Source organism: Prionailurus viverrinus, chromosome B1, assembly GCF_022837055.1.
Source record: "Prionailurus viverrinus isolate Anna chromosome B1, UM_Priviv_1.0, whole genome shotgun sequence".
Classification (NCBI taxonomy): Eukaryota; Metazoa; Chordata; class Mammalia; order Carnivora; family Felidae; genus Prionailurus; species Prionailurus viverrinus.
In genome coordinates this window covers 201063723-201081768 of record NC_062564.1, presented here as the reverse complement: position 1 = coordinate 201081768, position 18046 = coordinate 201063723, and the positions used below count along the sequence as shown (strand labels likewise).

The window sequence follows — 18046 nt, the reverse complement described above, 5'->3', positions numbered from 1 at the left end:
CCTCACGTGAAAAGGTGGCACCAGCTTCTGTGGCCAGAGCCAGGACCAGGCTAGGAACACGGTTCTGGGTCCATGGCCACACAGGGAACGTGGTGGGCTAGGACCCCAGATCTGGGTCTTTCTTGAGCGTGACAGCTAATCTTAAGACTCTTCCAAGTAGGACCACAGATGGCCCAGCAGAGCCACAGAAAAGTCTCCCACAAAACTTCTCCCCTTGAGGAGCCCTCTGTCCTGGTGGGCCTCCATAATATGTTATTTGCAGAGTGTTCTAGGCAAGAAGAGGTTTAGCCTCTTGTGGCCATCTATTTTAATAGATATTTAAAAATATATAATGTAGATTAGATTCATGATTTTTTAAAATGTTTATTTACTTTTGAGAGGGGGAGAGAGAGAGAGAGAGAGAGAGAGAGAGAGAATGCAAGCGGGGGAGGGGCAGAGAGAGACGCAGACACAGAATCCAAAGCAGGCTCCAGGCTCTGAGCTGTCAGCACAGAGCCCGACGTGGGGCTCGAACCCATGAACTGCGAGATCATCACCTGAACCGAAGTCGGACACTCAACCGACTGAGCCACACAGGCCCCCCCTTGTGATCGTTATTTAAATAACTAGATGATCTTCTCCGGGGGTCACATTTTAACTAAAGTGGACTCACGTAGATTTTGTCTGCACTCTAGCTGGAGGGAGGAGCGAGACCACAGCGTCGTGCTCGAAGATTTGCTGGAGAATATGGAGTTTGACACCTTCACGACCCTGTACAGCCAGGTGAGCCCCCGTTAGCCATGTTCTGGGCCAGCCCTTGTCAGCGCGTCATGTCACCTGTTCCTCCGAGTGCTCGTGTCCTCACCTGTAGCACGGGGGGGGGGGGGGGGGGTGACAGTGGAGCCCAGGGAACTGCTTGAATGGATTTATGACAGGCGCCTGGCCCAGGGCCAGCAGGCCAAGGACGTCCCATCGGGCACAGTGGCAGCAGCGGTGACAGTAGTCGCGACCTCCCTGGTCAGCTGCTTTTCCGAGACTGAAAGGGCTCCCAGACATTCTGTTCCCCTCTTCTCGGTCTGGCACAAGTGTGACCTGCACAGAGCAGGCGCCACCAGGAGCAGAGCTGGCCATGAAATCAGGTTTTACTCTCTTTAAATGCTCTAGCCTTTCCATTTCATGCTGCTTCACATTCCCTTTAAAGCAAGACGCGACCTCGTTGCTTCGCGAATAAACCGGGAAGGGGATGCCGCCTGAGACACGAAGGGCTCCAACCCAGCGAGGCGGGAGGCTTCCTTGTGCTGTGGGAGGGGCCGGGACCCTACCTGCATTCCTCACCGAACTCCTTAGCCCCTCGCGGCTCCAGCGTGACCACAGCCATTTGTATACAAAGTGGATTTTTTTGCTTCATCACATAAGGCATGACTTAGAGTCCACTTAACTTCAAAGACCCTGACATCCTCTGAAGAGGTTTTGTTCCTGAATAAATATTCACTGTGCACCTAATAAGCACCAGGGGCTATCCTGGACCCTGGGATTTCGGCAGTCAACACAAAAGATCAAGTCCATTGCTCTCAGGAGCTGGAAAACAAATCAAGGCGTATAAATGAAAGGTATACAAGGGGCGCCTGGGTGGCTCAGCCGGTCAAGCGTCCGACTTCAGCTCAGGTCACGATCTCGCGAGATCTCGCGTGATCTCGCGTGAGCTCGAGCCCCGCCGTGCTGACAGCTCAGAGCCCGGAGCCTGCTTCGGATTCAGTGTCTCCCACTCTCTCTGCCCCTCCCCTGCTGGCTCAGTCTCTAACACACAACAGAAATCCATGCAGGAAGGAGGGAAAGGGTCCTGGTAAGAGGGAGGCAGGAGCAGTCACGGTGAGAAGAGAGGGCTGGGTGACAGTGACGGAAGCAGAGGTTGGAGGGACACACTTTGAAGATGCCGGAAAGGCTGTGAGCCAAGGCGGGCGGGTGGCAGCTAGAACCTGGAAGAGGCAGGAAGACGTGTGGTCCCCCTAGAGCCTGAGCAGGGGCCCTGTTGACATCCTGACTGTAGCCCAGTGGAAGTGACCTCAGACTTTCGTCCCCCAGACTGCAGCGTTGTTTGGAGCTGCTGTTTGCGTCTCCCCGGTATGGGACGGCTCTACACGCTCCAGCTCATTTTGTGCTCACAGAATCCTCTGCCATAAGGGTTCCTGTCACCCCACTTTACAAATAAGGACGCTGAGGACAGAGACAAATAAAGGCATTGCTCCAGGACACACATAGTCCTGTCTGTGCAGTGGGTCTGGAAGCCAGCTCGGGTTTGCCAGAATGCAGAACCCATACTCTGTCTCTTTTAACCTTTTATTTTGACACAATTTTAGGGGCGCTTGGGTGGCTCAGTTGGCTAAGCATCCGCCTTTTGAGTTTGGCTCCGATCATGATCTCGCGGTTCATGAGATCGAGCCCCAAGTCGGGCTCTGTGCTGACGGCACAGAGCCTGCTTGGGATTCTCTCTCTCTGTCTCTCTTGGCTTCTCTCTCTCTCTCTCTCTCTCTCTCTCAGAATAAATAGATAAGCTTTAGAAAAAAGATATGAAACAATTTTAGATTGGTAGGAAATTGCCAAGATAGTATAGAGAGCTCCAGTACCCCCCCCCCCCGCCACGTTTCACTGGTTTCCCCCCATGGCTGCATCTTACAAAACTCATATAATATCAAACCAGGAGACTGACATCAATTACAAAGTGTTTGTCTCGTTCATTTTATCCCGTGTAGATCCATGTAGCCGGCACCACAATCAAGATACAGAACTATTCCCTCAGCAAAAAGACCTGACATTGTTCCTCCCACTCCCCCCCCCCCCCATCCCCAACCCCCAGTGACCACTGAGCGCTTCTCCATCTCTGCATTTTGTCGGTTCTGGAAAGAAAGATGCACGACAGGATGTGACTCGTGGAGATTGGCTCTTCTCACGCAGCATCCATCCAGGGGTGGGCCACGGCATAATTGGGGACCATTCCCACTTGGCCCCACTGCAGGCCAGAGCCGTGGCCGCGGAGCAGGAGTTGAGAGCATCTGGGAGGATAGATGGAGGTTTTGGACGTGTCCTGAGGACCGAATAGATTTTTCTTGACAGCTCTGTGAATTTGGGAATGTGTTTGCAAGACTGAGCTGCTAAAATATTTATCTCCCTGGGACAAAAAGTCCTAAGACCGTCATCTGTTAGCACGTGTTGTTCGTCAAGGTTGGCGCGGTGAGGTGCAAGCTTCCTGTTAACCCTTCTAGGAGCTGAGACTGGCGTCGTACCTGTCCAGGCTGGCGATGGTGCCGGGGGGCACGCTGCGCCGGCTCCTGAGTGTGGCTCTGCCCACGGCCTCGCCGGCCGAGCTGCTGGCCGCGCTGGACTCGGGCAGCCAGAAGCATCCGGACCACTCGGCGGAGAATGATGGTGGTGGGGAGCAGGCCGACCTGGGCAGGAAGGGGTGAGTGCGGTGTCCAGGCTGCTTTTGGAAAACGGGGTGAGATTCCACGAAGGCAACAAATGGAGGGAGGAAGCAGGCCCGGGACACGCACACACCTTCCCGGTCCGCACTTCATCGCTCACGGAGCAAAGGACACCCAGACCAGGGGCCGCGAATCCTTTTGAAGTCATGGTAGGCCTAAGTATTTCGTCCAGACTTTTATTTTCATCGCCAGTTTATTTTCCAAGTAGAATCTTAAGGTGTTTCCCCAGCCGTAAATGCCACACACACACACACACACACACACACACACACACACACATTAAAGTGTAAAAATAAATGCATCAAAGGAAAAAGAAGGAAAAGAAATGCCCATGGTTCTAATACCTGGAGAAAAGGGCCATTAGCATTTTCTTGCAGTGTCCTTGCAGGGTTTTAGGAGTGCGTTTGGTGTGTGCTCGGGTGTGTGTGCGAGTGTGTAGAAACATGTCGGAGTACGTCTGAGTGTGCAGCAACCCCAGTATGTGGCACCTACCTCCCCCTTCGCAGCCGAATGGCACAGTCAGGGGCGTCTACTGCCTTCTCTCTTGGCTGCGTGCAGACGTCCTTCTGTACAATCGTGATCCCTTAGACTATGATCTCTGCTGTTTATTAGTTTAAAATTCGTAGTTTCCACAGTTCTTGAAACACCTTCGTAGGAGGTTTGGTTTGGACTCCTGTTTTGCTCAATTATGGACAACGCTGCATAGACGCTTCCCTTCAGGAGCAGGTGCCAGGTGTGAATCTGGGCATCACGGGCTCTTTAGAAGGCAAGGCAGGAAGCAGGGCTGTGGAGCGAGGGGGTGTGGGGAGCAGCCGGCGGTGCCGCCGGAGAACAGTTTGAGGAGGACGAGGTAGCAAGAAAAGCCGCGGCCGCACCCGGAAAGAGTGTTGGACGCCGGGCGGCGAAGCCAGCCTCCTCCGCCAGGACCCCAGAGTCCGCCGAAGTGCTCACCCACGTGTATGTACATTATTTTCCTGAAGAAGGGGGCAGTGTCTTTTTCTCCATCTCAACCAGAAAAAGGAAGGAGCACCGCCAAGGGCGAAGAGTAGGGCTGGGTGAGAGGCAGGGTGGGACTGTGGGGACAGGAGCTGTGGGGCAGGGGTGTGAGTCCACGGGGGGCCAGATGAGCCCCTCAGGCCAGCGGGGCCCAACAGTTAGGGGCTAGGTGTGGGCGTGGTCAGGGCAGGTGTGGTGTGGGCGTGGTCAGGTCTGAGTGGGTGTGGTCGGGGCTGAGTGTGGGTGTGGTGAGGGTTGCGTGTGGGCGTGGTCATGGCTGGATGTGGGTGTGGCCAGGGATGGGTGGGGCCTGGTCAAGGCTGTGTGTGGGCGTGGTCAGAGAGCTGCACTGCGCAGGGTGGTTTCTCTCAGTGCACAGAGAGGGAGGGACACGCAGATGGCAGGTATTGGAGGTGACCCTGAACCTGAATGTGGCCACCCTACTGGGCTGCACCTTCAGCCAGTTCAGTCTGGGAGGCTGGTGAACAGCGATTGCTGATAGACAAGGCAAGAGAACCCAGAGCGGCGGTCACCATGAGTGTGGAACAAGAGCATGCCATTTCTTTGTCTGGCCTCGTGGCCAACTGGACTCAGTTCTGGAGCTCTAGGCCACTTGTCACTGTCTCTGAGGTCAAGGGAGTCCCGAGCACCTAGTACTTGGTCACAAGTTCAGGGTCTTGGGTTTCAAGCAACCAAATCTGATGGACTGATCTCAGCAAGAAGGCATGTGGCGGGGGAACCTGTGAGAATCCAGGTAGAGCCGAATCCCCAGGTCCCGGGATGGACAGGACCAGGAGAGTACGAAAGACCTGCTCTCTGGGGTGCTGCCCTCAGAGGACCATTTTCTCTGCCCAGGAGTTCGCTCCCGGGAGAGTGAGTCTGACAGCATGGAAGGGGGTCTGTCTCCACCCCCAGCCAGGCAGTGTGCACCAGCAGAAGCAGAGTAAGAGCCTGGCCAGAGCGGAGCACGGACAGGACGCTCAGCTCCACGGTGTTCTTGAGTGAACTGACCTGAGCCCAGGGCCCTCCAACATCTCCCTCCTGTCCCTCTCCTGTGTGACACTGCAATGTCCTTTCTACAGCAGAGAATCACAGTCCTCTGCTGGACACTAGTGCTCCCTGGGCAGCCCTCCTTCCAAGCTTCCACCGGGCCATTGCAGCTCTCTTAATATATTCGTAAAACACTACTGAGCCCCTAGCATGTCCGCTGTTGTAGCACTAGTAGCCGTGGGAGAGTAAGGAAGACAGAGTCGTTTCGCATGGAGCGTGCCCTCCAGGGATGGGCAGTCCATACGTCGGCACAGAGAACGCATACCTCCACGAACGCTCTGTGTGCTCCCTCCGTGGGGACGCCAGACTCCGCTCAAGTGTCTCCACCTCTCGGCAGCCTTCTCCTGCCTGACTGATGTCGCCCGTTGCCCGGCTCTGACCCCCGGAACCGGGAACCTCCTGGGGACAGAGACTGTGTCTTGCCCAGAGAAGGTGCTCGATCGGCGTGCCTTGAGAGAGAGACAGAGCCGTGAAAATGAGTTCTTCCTGTCCGCTCAAGGTCACGTTGAGGGATGGTGTGCCATCGCGCTTTTGGGGATCGTGGGTCACTGGAGGAGCCTATTTTTCTAGATAACGTAAGACATTCCTTTCTTGCCTTCAGGAAGCACCAGGGCTGGTGGCAAGCCCTGGAAAGCAGACTACGGGGAGAACTGATAAGCACAGGATTGGAAAAGATGCTCTGGGCCCGCGAGAGGAAGGAGAGGTAACACTGGGCACCTGCTCCGGTGGGCTGGGCAGCGGGTCCGCCCGGCTGCGCCTGTGAGCAGGACGGGAGGCCAGGGGCCCCCGAGTAACCCGGGGGAGGGTGACTCAAGCTACCCACATTCCTTCCCTAAAGACTACAATTTTTACTCAATGGGCTTAGTTAAGGAGCTGAAGATAAGCCTCTAGCTGTCAGAGAATGTTCTCTTATCACTTATTAGCGCTTTAACGACGGTAGTTATGTTAACTAGTGACTCAGTGACCATGGGATTTGGGACCATCTGGCTAACCCCTAGGCTTCCAGGCCGGTGATTTTTCCAGAGCATCAAGCACCTTTCTCTTTTAGCTGTGGTTTCCGCACACCTGGATGTCAGAGGAAAGTTGGGGGCAGGATGGTTTTAGATTGCTCCCACCAATTGAACAAGTACATCCCGTGTTTCTTCCTAGAAAAGCTTTAGAGAAAGAGTGAGGTCAGGTGGATTCATAACAGGGTAGAAAGTGATGATATCCGGTATGTGCTCTGGAAACGGTCGATGTCCAAGGGAAGTGTGTATCCTGAGTCCTATCCCTTCTGTAATTTCTGGACTGAGGTAAAGGGGCCGATGCCAAGCTTCAAGAACTGGCCATGACAAAAATCCTGGAGCCATTGTTGATAGTCTGCATGTCAGAATTTAGTCCCATAGAACTTAGATCAGGGTTTTGAGCTCAAGCCAAGAAAATCAAATGCAAGCTGTGTAAACATGAAGTTCCCCATGAAGGAGCAAATCAGTTCCTCCAGATAAGGACGGGAAGTGAAGGCACTCCCAGGCTGCAATGATGTTAAGTGGGGTGAGTTCAGATCAGGGGGAATACTTCCCTCCCCCTCCCCCGGCTCATTCCGCCAGCCTTTGCCCTGCCCAGAGGCACTGGGGAGCCATGGCAGGAGGAGGAGAGACTGGATCACACGGCGCTGGGTGGAATCCTTGCTCAGATTCATACCAGCTGCAAAGGCAGGAGGCAAGGGAGCCTCTTCTGTCACATCTGTCCCAGAAGGGCCGGCAAGCCTGTCAGTGACTTCTGGGAGGTGACCCCCAGGGATGTGGCCTTGTCATGCACTGCGTGGGCACGGAGAGAACCCTGTGGCCTTTAGGTGGTAGTTCTGGCCGTTGTCAAGAGTATCCAGGGATCTAGGGGCTGGACCGCTCATGGACAGGATTCCAGCAATCCTGTTATGGGACATTCCCCCCAAAAGTGTAACTCCTGTTTCAGACACAGTCTGCCTGACTGCTGACTCTTGCTTCGCAGTCAGATCTCATCAGCTTGCTTTTGGTACGAGGCTCACGGGCCATGATGCCCTGGTAAATGTTGAATAATTGACTGGTGGGGAGAGGGCCCGGGTGGGGTTCTGCTTTGTGCCATTTACCAGTTTCCGTGCTATCCCTACTCTGACCAGGGCTCATGTCAAGCTAGTGACATGATAACAGCAGGCTCACAAAACTCCTGCAAAGTTCAGTCATGAGTCAGGAAGAGTCGTCTGCAAGCCATGCCACTTGCCGCGGGCTTCGGCTAATTTCAGGGGCAGTCTCGTGATCACAGGGAGAAAGTCTTCCATTCAAATGACACCTGATCGGGGGGCACTCAGTCGGTTAAGCGTCTGACTTCGGCTCAGGTCATGATCTCATGGTTTGAGCCCCGTGTCGGGCCCTGTGCTGACAGTTCAGAGCCTGGAGCCTGCTTCGGATTCTGTGTGTCCCTCTCCTCTGCCCCTCCCCTGCTCTCTCTCTCTCTATCTCTTTCAAAAATAAACATTAAAAAAAATTTTTTTTAATGACCCCTGATTGGGGGTGCCTGGGTGGCTCAGTTGGTTAAGCTACCGACCCTTGATTTGATTTTGGCTCAGGTCATGATCTCACGGTTCGTGCATCAGGCCCTGCACTGGCAGCATGGAGCCTGCTTGGGATTGTGTCTCTCCCTCTCTCTCTCTCTGCCCCTCCCTACCCCGCTTGTGCATGTGTGTGTCTCTCTCTCTCAAATACATAAATAAAACTTTTTAAATTACTTAATTAAATGACATCTGATTGAGGGCCTAAGGATCCAAGGCGGGGAGAGCTCCATCAGGACACTCAGGAGGGCCACTTGCCAAAAACAACACATCTGACCATCTGTTCTTTCTCTAGCATATTGCGGAAGCCATGTCCCCCTCTCAGAGAGAGGGTGGCATTGCCTGGAAAAGGAAGCTGGCCACATCTGTCCCTGGAGTCCGTCGGAGAAGTGGCCGCTGTGCCCATCGTAGGGGCAGAAGCCATCGATTTGTTAAACACAGGCGAGAAGCTCTTCATATTCAGAAATCCAAAGGAGCCAGAGATCTCGCTACATTTTCCTCCCAGGAGAAAGAAGAAGAACTTTCTGAATGCCAAAAAGGCCACTTGGGCCTTGGGCCTGGACTAATCCAAAGGGAGCTCTCTGGAGTCTGAAGACAGATTTTTTTTCCCCTGTACACCTGTGTGTGTGTGTGTGTGTGTGTGTGTGTGTGTGTGTGTGTACATGCCCATGTCCACACACATTTGTAGCATATGACTCATAGATAGAAATTGCACATGCATAAGACACCAACACCCCCAACATCCACGACTTTCAAGGACTCAGTTCAAGCTGGTCTCCCGAATTTCTAGAAGGTTCTCTGTCCTTAGCATCACAAGGGACATGACGAGACACAGGACCAGCCTTGAGCACTGTGGCGCTACCCCTCTGAGGGTGTGGAGGAGACCCCAGCCCCCAGGTTGTACCCCGGCACCGCCTGGCTGCTTATGGGCTGTGTGTCCAAGGGGGCTCTCTGTTCTTGCATTTTGTATTTGTTACATATTCTGTTTTTATCAAGGGAACATTCGAAAATACATTACACAGAACTCTTCTCGAAAATAAATTACACAACGCTCTTCTCGGTGGAACTTGGTTTTGCTCTGTGTAGGAACCCTTTATTTTAATTACCTCTTGGGTCTTGGCTGGACGTCGTGAACAGTAGAGATTTGCCCTCTATCGTGCCAGCGGCCGGAAAACATGCCAGCCCTGGGGTAGACGATCTCCAACTCCAATCAGTTATTTCCGCCTTTTGCAAATGAGGAAATCCAAAGGCTGAAGAGGGTGAGGTGATGTGTGCAGGCTCACAAAGTCAGTAAGTAGCAGAATCGGGGTTCCTACGCTTTATGGCCCCAAATCCTCGCCCTTGCCCCACACTCGCTCAGTGGACACACTGCCCACGGGTCCTGGTGTTTCACAGCTTTGATCTGCTCTCACCCCTCCTACCATCACACGTGGTCAAGCCGCTGATGTCTGGTTGCAGTGGGACTGGCTCACTGCATGAGCTTTCCTGAGGGTAGGAAGTGATTGAGAAGGGGATCCTGTCACCAGCAAGGGGAGGACAAGGGCTCCTGATGAAGCATTTGCTGCGTGAGCGTCGCTGCTGCTTCCAGCTACCTCAGCCCACTTCTAGTCCTCACTAGCGCCCCAACAAGGTGGGCATCACTACTCGCCGGTCACAACCAAGGAAGCTGAGACTCAGAGAGTTTAATCACACCACTACAGGGGAAGGGTCTGGTTTGGCAACCAGATCTCCCAACGTCCAAACCCGTATCTGCCACGAGACATTTTGTGGGTTGGCGACCAGAAGGCCAAGTCTTTGCACTTTCCCACCAGCAGGCATGTCACGTGGTGAGCCTTTGCTGGGGGTCGTACCTCCATCACGAGCCGCCACGTGGCCATGTCGCTGCATTCGTGGAGATGCCCCAGCAAGCAGTTCAGATGTGGGAGAGGAGAGTTGATGGGGCCAGCTTTCCCATCAGAAGGCCCGGTGAGCAGAGAAAGGACAGAGAACAGTGACTTTCACGCAGAGGGTAATGGAGTAGAAAACGCACGGTCTTCGGTGTAAGATGGCTGGAGTCCCTCCCGCCCTCCACTTGGGAGCTGTGTGTCTCTGGGTAAGTCACCTGACCTTTCAGAGCCGTGTGTTCCACGCCAACAAAATGGTGACGCAAATCCCTTTGAGGATTAGATGAACCGGATCCATAAAGCGCTTGATTGTGGCGTGAGCCTGCCACGCGAGTGTCCTCCTCTACCCCTTGAAGGTGACCCATCTGACTTTCTAATAGCTTCCGGCATCTGTAGTACTCTCCCAGGTGTATGCGTGGTTGAAAGTAGATTGCACACGAGGATCTCAAACAGAGCTCAAAATTATGGGCTGACGGTTGATTGAAGAGGCTATCGGCAACAACGGGACAAGCCCAAGCTGTTTAAAATAAAGCATTTCCACCTAATAATAACTCCCTGTCGTAACCGACAGAGAAAGACTAATTACTCGATGTACTTTCTCTAAACCTACTGCGTGACAAACGCGAAGACAGGCTAGGGGAAGCCTGTGCTTCTGTGACCAGGTAAATCAGATTCAAACCCTGGCCGGGCAACTTCTGAGCAAGTCACTTTACCGCTCTGAAGCTCAGCCTCTTCGTCTGTAAAGCAGGGGTCCTAATACCTACCTTAGAGTAAAGATGCCGTAAAGAGTGCGCATGGTGGCTCTTAGGTCTATCGCGTCCAATACCCTGTTGGCACACGATACATGTAGCTTCTTTGTTTTATTATATTTTTACCTGCTCACAAAATTGAGCTTTGTGGCTCATTTCATTCCTGTTGACTCTCTAGGTGAAGACAGTGGCCCCGCTAGAAGGGCTGTTCCTGCCACAATACATGGAAACCTACTCGTGAGTGAGAAGCTCCAGGGAACTTGGATTGAGGGGACTTAGTTCAAGTTTGAGCTCCTTTACTTATAAGCTGCATGAAATTGAGAAAACGGCTAAACCTGCCTGCAGCTCGGCACCCTGTGGATTCTGTCTACGATGGCGAGTCTAGTCTGAGAGAGTCGACAGACACAAAAATAAATAAGTATTAAATACAAGGGATTAAATAGATATATGAAAACCATGCCGTGGGATTTGGGATTGAGAGCCAACCTGACCGGGGATATTTGGGAACAGCTTATGTTTATGACCCCAAATCTTTGTCTCCAGGCTAGACTTCTTGGGTTCCAGACACTTACGTCTGTTGCTTGCTGGACATCTCCTCCTGGATCCCTTGTAGATGTCTCAACCTCAGCATGTCCAACCCTGAACTCATCAGCTTCCTATAAAACCCGTTTCCGCATGGATGTCCCCTCTCTGGGTGGGTGGTTCCAAGCTGTCAGCCTAGACACCTTCCCATTTCTGAGCCCCCAGCTATGGTGTCCGAATCGTGCTGATTGTATCATTGCATTAGCCTCGACATCTGTGTCCTCTTCTGCCCCCTACTCTGCCCAGGCCAGGGTATCACCACCTCTCTCCTGGTTGGAACTAGCACCTCCTTCCCTCCACGCTGGCCCTGGTCACTTTGCTCCATGGTAGCCATATCTAAGTCACTCCCTTGCTGAAAGACCTCCAAAGACTCTCTGTTTCTTCTAAGACCTCCACGAATTGTCCTCTGACTGCTTTCCTGGCTATGTCTGTAGAGAGAGCCCCTACTTTCTGAGGAACCATTGAGTGACAGTATGACAAAGGATAAGGTGGATCTGGGTTTGGATCTGCCATCCACTGGGTGGCCCAAGGGAAGCCACCGATCTTCTGTGGCTCTGTTTCCTCACCTATTTTAAAGAGTTAATGAAATGATACCTGTAATGTGCCTGACACAGGGAACACACAATAAACGTTAGGTATTGTTATTGTCATAGAAAGCTTTTCTTTTTAAAGTTTTTTTTTTAATGTTAATTTATTTTTGAGAAAGAGAGAGAGAGACAGAGCACAAGCAGGGGCAGGGCAGAGAGAGAGAGAGGGAGACACAGAATCCAAAGCAGGCTCCAGGCTCTGAGCTGTCAGCCCGGAGCCCAGCGCGAGGGTCGAACCCAGAGGCTGCGAGATCATGATCTGAGCCAAAGTCAGGCGTTCAACCGACTGAGCCACCCAGGCACCCCAAAAGTTTTTATTTATTTAAAAAGTTTTTTTAGTGTTTGTTTATTTGTTTTGAGAGGCAGAGAGAGAGAGTGTGAGAGCAGGAGAGGGGCAGAGAGAGGGGGAGAGAGAGAGTCCCAAGCAGGCTCTGCACTATCATCACAGAGCCCGATGTGGGGCTCAGTCTCACGAACCACGAGATCGTGACCTGAGCCGAAAGCAAGAGGTGGACGCTTAACTGACTGAGCCACCCAGGTACCCCGTCCTAGAAAGTTTTTAAACAGAGGAGTGCCGTTATCCAATTTGTTTCAGGAGGGTAAAGGCCTTGTGGAGGATGGACCAGAAGTAGAGACAGTTGCTTAGGCTTTTCATTGACTTCCGTTCTCCAACATGCAGCTGCAGGTAGGGAGCGAGAAGGACCGGTCCCGTCCCAGCCTTGTGCGCGCCCTTGCTTCTCTGGCCCTCGCTCACCAAAGGCAATGCCAGCCGCCACACCACGGACAACCACAACACTGACTGCTACCACGGAGTTCACCTTCATTTGGGAATTGTCCTCAGGGAAAGGGGTTTCCTCCCCCAGCCCCAGGAGATGAACCACACTGGCTCCCCGCAGACCGTGAATTTCGACAGTCTCTGAATTCTAACTGGGATGTGTGGACCATTATATTTCATGTGTTTCTTGGATACAGCTGTGACTGCTTCAGTCTACCGAGTTGCTGTTTGGTTTTTCAGTCTTTAATGTTACTCTCTTTTTCCTCCATTCCTGCCTTCTTTTGAGTTGGGCATCTTTTATGATTCAGTTTTATCTTCTCTATTGAATTTCTGTATGTCTTTTTTTAGAGGCTGCCCAAGGGTTTACAATATACTCTTTCACTAATGATTTTCCACCTTCAAATACTCCTATCTGCCTTCACGAATAATATAAGAATCTTACACTGTATACCTAGGATTCCCTTTTCCATCCTTTCTGATGCTATTTGCCACATTTTGCTTCTATCTGTGTTCAACTCCCATATACACCAATATCATTTTACTTTGCAGAAGCAGTTATCTTTTAATGAGATTTAAAATGAGAAAATTGTATTTTGGGGGCGCCTGGGTGGCTCAGTCAGTTAAGCGTCCGACTTCGGCTCAGGTTATGATCTCATGGTTCGTGACTTTGAGCCCCACGTCGGGCTCTGTGCTGACAGCTCGGACCTAGAGCCTGCTTCCGATTCTGTGTTTCTCTCTCTCTCTCTCTCTCTCTTTCTCGCTCTGCCCCTCCTCCACTCACATGCGCTCTCTCTCTCTCTCTCTCTCTCAAAAATAAACATTTTTAAAATTTTTAATAAATAAAATGAGAAAATTGTATTTTGTGTTCATGCAGTATTTACAACTTCGGATGCTTTAAAAAAAATGTAGATCCATATTTCTATCTTGTATCATTTTCCCTCTATGTGACGTCTGTAACATTTCTTCTAGTGCAAGTTTGCTTGGTGATGAATCTTGTCACCCTTTATGTCAAAAGTCTTGCCCTCAATTTCGAAAATATTTTTACTGAGTATAATTCTAGGTTTGCAGCATTTAAAATTTTCTCTTTCACTACTCTAACGATATCCCTCTGTCTTCTGGCTTCCAGTGGTTCTGACAAAACGTTTGTTTTGTTGGTTTAGGGGTCCTCTCCATAATCTGTATTTTTTCCCCCTCTGCCTGTTTGAAATTTTTTTTAATGTAAGAGCACCCTCTTTTTTTCTTTTCTTCTTCTTTTTTTTTTAATCAGAGGTTTTCAGCAATTTGGCCATGGCTGCCCTTGTGTGGTTTTCTCCTTGGGGTTTGCTGGCCTTTGGGGGACTTGTACAGTTTTCATCAAATATTAGAAACGTTTCGGTCTTTATACCTTCAAATAATTTTTTGTCCCCCTTTCTTCTCCTCTCCTTTGGGAGCTTCAGTGCCACCTGATCTGCCTTATGTTGTCCCAAACGTCACTGAGGCTCTGTTGTTTTTTTTTTTCACTCAAGGATATCCCATAACTTGCCATGATCATGTCTCTTTAAACTCCCCTTGGCTATGAGTTTCTTAGATTTTCCTTATTTGTTTTATCATTTTGATGTTTTATTTATTTATATATTTTTTAAATTTATTTTTTTTTAAATTTACATCCAAATTAGTGAGCATATAACGCAACAATGATTTCAGGAGTAGATTCCTTAGTGCCCCTTCCCCATTCAGCCCAGCCCCCCTCCCACAACCCCTCCGGTAACGCTCTGTTTGTTCTCCATATTTAAGAGTCTCTTCTGTTTTGTCCCCCTCCCTGTTTTTATATTATTTTTGTTTCCCTTCCCTTATGTTCATCTGTTTTTGATGGCTGTGGCAGTTTGGAGGAGCACCGGTCTGATATTTTGTCGAATTTTTCTCCGTTGGAATTTTCCTGATGGTCTTGTCATGATTAGACCGGGGCTATGGTTTCTTGAGAGGAAGACCACAGGGGTAAAATACCGCTTCATCACATCACGTCAAGGGGAGATACCATCCACTCGACTTCTCGCTGTTCGTGTTGCCCTCGCCTGCCTGGAGGAGGGGAGGGCTTGGCAGGATTCTCCACTAGAGAGAGTCACTGTTCTGCCCCTTTCTATACTGTACCCTTTGGAAGAAAGTCACTAGGCACAGACCACACTTAGGGAGTGGACAGTGGTGCTCTTGGAAGGTGGGGTGTTCGTATAAGTTATTTGGAGTTCTTGTGCTGGGAGATTTATCTCTTCTCTCCCACTTACGTGTTTCTTTGAGTATGTCTTAATATCCCTATGGACTCATGATATTTATTTTAGACTTTGGGTTAGAACCCAGTGCTCCTGTATTTATTTTGTTGGTCAAATCGTTCCAGCTCTGGTCACCGGGACCTATTTCCGTTGGCTGCTGTGTCCCTTTGACATACCCCCCCATCATTGCGGGTGTGTTTGTTTGTTTTGGTGCAGTTCCTTCCTTTCTGGCATCACAAGATTCTCCTGGCCCATCGTGGAAACTGGCCCAGTCTTAGAATCAGCCATGTCTCCAAGGAGCCCTACTTCCTGTTATCGGTGTGAGAAATGACTTGTCCCTGGAGAGTTCTTTACAGATGATTTTCTTTTATTAAAAAAATTTTTTTAACATTTATTCATTTTTAAGAGACAGAGAGAAGAGCATGAGCGGGGGAGGGGCAGAGAGAGAGAGAGAGAGGGAGACACAGAATCGGAAGCAGGCTCCAGGCTCCGAGCCGTCGGCACAGAGCCCGACGCGGGGCTCAAACTCATGAGCTGTGAGAGCATGACCTGAGCCAAAATCAGACACTCAACCGAGTCACGCAGGCGCCCCTCTTTTCTTTTCTTTCTTTTTTTTTTTCCCCTTGTGCTTTTCAGGAGCTTCCAAATTTGTTAAAATTTGCCTCTCTTGCCTCTGTAATCAGCTCAGAGTACAAAAATGGTATCTAAAATCAGAGAGTTGGGATAAAGAAAATAGTTTCCATAATTTACATTCTAATCATCTTCCTGGTTTATGAGTATCTAAAACCCACTTCCCATAATAATCATAAATCATAAAATTAAGTCTTCTTACCAATTCTTGCACCGTGGACTGCATAGGGAGATGTGATTGCTCTGTAGACAATCATAGTTTCAGAGACTGAGAAAAACCCAGATATTAGTGATTTAAATAAAATAGGAGTTTGGGGCGCCTGGGTGACTCAGTCGGCTGAGCGTCCGACTTCGGCTCAGGTCATGATCTCTCGGTCCGTGGGTTCCAGCCCCATGTCGGGCTCCGTGCTGACAGCTCAGAGCCTGGAGCCTGCTTCGGATTCTGTGTCTCCCTCTCTCTCTCTGTCCTCTCCCCCGCTCACACTCTGTCTCTCTCTCTCTCAAAAATAAAGATTAAAAAAAATTTTTTTAATAAAAGAAAAGAAAAGAAGAGTTTAATTTTCTTTGGGGGTTATATGCAGTCCGGAAGTGGGCAGTCCAGGCTGGGACGGGAGCTCCGCGTCACCAATGCCACTTCTGAGCTCAGCCATGCCAGGTGCCCGGCTCCCACCCCCACAGTTATTTCATGGTCCTGAGAGGGTGAGAGGGCTGCCGTGCTCAGATCTTCCCATCTTCATTCTAGACTGACAGCAGAAGGAAGTAGAAGAACAAAACGTACCAGTTTGAGGCACTTTTCTAGAAGCCCCACCTCATGCCGTCTGCTGACAGATCGTTGGTGAGAGCCGAGTCACATGATCACCTCAGCTGCAAGGGACACTGGGGAATGCCATTAAAAAAATTTTTTTTCAGGGGCGCCTGGGTGGCTCAGTTGGTTAGGCGACCGACTTCGGCTCAGGTCATGATCTCACGGTTCGTGAGTTCGAGCCCCACGTCGGGCTCTGTGCTGACAGCCCAGCCTGGAGCTGCTTCGGATTCTGTGTCTCCCCTCTCTCTACCCCTCCCCTGCTCACGCTCTGTGTCTCTCTGTCTCTCAGTAATAAATAAACATTAAAAAAAACTTCTTGGGGCGCCTGGGTGGTGCAGTCGGTTAAGCGTCCGACTTCAGCCAGGTCACGATCTTGCGGTCCGTGAGTTCGAGCCCTGCGTCGGGCTCTGGGCTGATGGCTCAGAGCCTGGAGCCTGTTTCCGATTCTGTGTCTCCCTCTCTCTCTGACTCTCCCCCATTCATGCTCTGTCTCTCTCTGTCCCAAAAAATAAATAAACGTTGAAAAAAAAATTAAAAAAATAATAATAAAAATTAAAAAAAAAAAACTTCTTAAAATTTTTTTTTAAAGTTTATTTATTTATTTTGAGAGAGAGAGAGAGTACAAGCAGGGAGGGGGCAGGCCAGAGAGACAGAGTGAGAGAGAGAGAATCCCAAGCAAACTCCACACGGACAGCACGGAGCCCAATGCAGGGCTCCATCTACCGAACCACGAGATCATGACCTGAGCCCAAACCAAGAGTCGGATGCTTAAACGACTGAGCCACCCAGGCAGCCTGGGAAATGCCATTTTTATTTTTTTTTAATTTTTTTTTTAACGTTTATTTATTTTTGAGACAGAGAGACACAGAGCATGAACGGGGGAGGGGCAGAGAGAGAGGGAGACACAGAACCGGAAGCAGGCTCCAGGCTCCGAGCCATCAGCCCAGAGCCCGACGCGGGGCTCGAACTCACGTGAGATCACTCGAGATCTCGCGAGATCGTGAACTCACGGACCGCGAGATCGTGACCTGAGCTGAAGTCGGACGCCTAGCCGACTGAGCCACCCAGGCGCCCCAGAAATGCCATTTTTAGCAGGTATCCCCCAAATTGAGATTCTCTAGTGAGATAGAAGGGGAGAAATAGCTTAGGTGGGCAACTCCAAATCTCTGCCAAATTCTCATGTGGCCAGTGGACCAGATATGGCCCAGCCTTTTTTCTTGCAGGGAGAGAAAGCTAGGTCCTTCTGTGTGCCTTTCTTCCACAGAGATTCTCGTTTGCCCCTCAGAACTCTGGGGAGGTACATAGTGGTATTCCCACTTACCTATGAGGTCAGATAAATCAAGTAGCTCCCTCAGGGTGACCCGGCTGAGAAAATTCCAGAGCTGGGTGTCTGACGCATGTCTGTCTGACTTCTGCCCACTACGTCATCCTGACTTCATCGGTCTGCAGTCGGCATCACCGTTCATTTATCCTTTCAACCGTTGATACGTGCCGTTGCGTCCTGACCCACATAGATCTTTAGTAAGCGTTGGTCCAGGGGATGAATGAATGAGGGGCGCTTACTCTAGTGGAGAGCAGACATCGACCAGGACCGTACAGGGTCGTCTCCAGGCCATTGTGAAGGGCCCCCCTCTTTCTGGGGACCACCAGGGAGACATCATCAAGGATAGAGGGTGCACCTGAGCCCGGAGTGCTGGGACAGGGCGGGCAAGCAGAAGGAAGGGT

At 50.8% G+C, this 18046-nt stretch overlaps 1 protein-coding gene across 1 annotated transcript in view; it reads left to right on the top strand.

The window, feature by feature from the left end:
- The window catches only part of EVC2 (EvC ciliary complex subunit 2), a 135108-nt gene extending 125987 nt beyond the window's left edge, over positions 1-9121 (top strand). Inside the window, exons 19-22 of the mRNA XM_047856663.1 lie at positions 675-762; positions 3240-3436; positions 6106-6207; positions 8363-9121. Coding sequence (XP_047712619.1) covers positions 675-762; positions 3240-3436; positions 6106-6207; positions 8363-8633 — 658 coding nt within the window. The 3' untranslated portion in view covers positions 8634-9121. The remainder of the gene's footprint in view (positions 1-674; positions 763-3239; positions 3437-6105; positions 6208-8362) is intronic.
- Positions 9122-18046: the final 8925 nt, after the last annotated feature.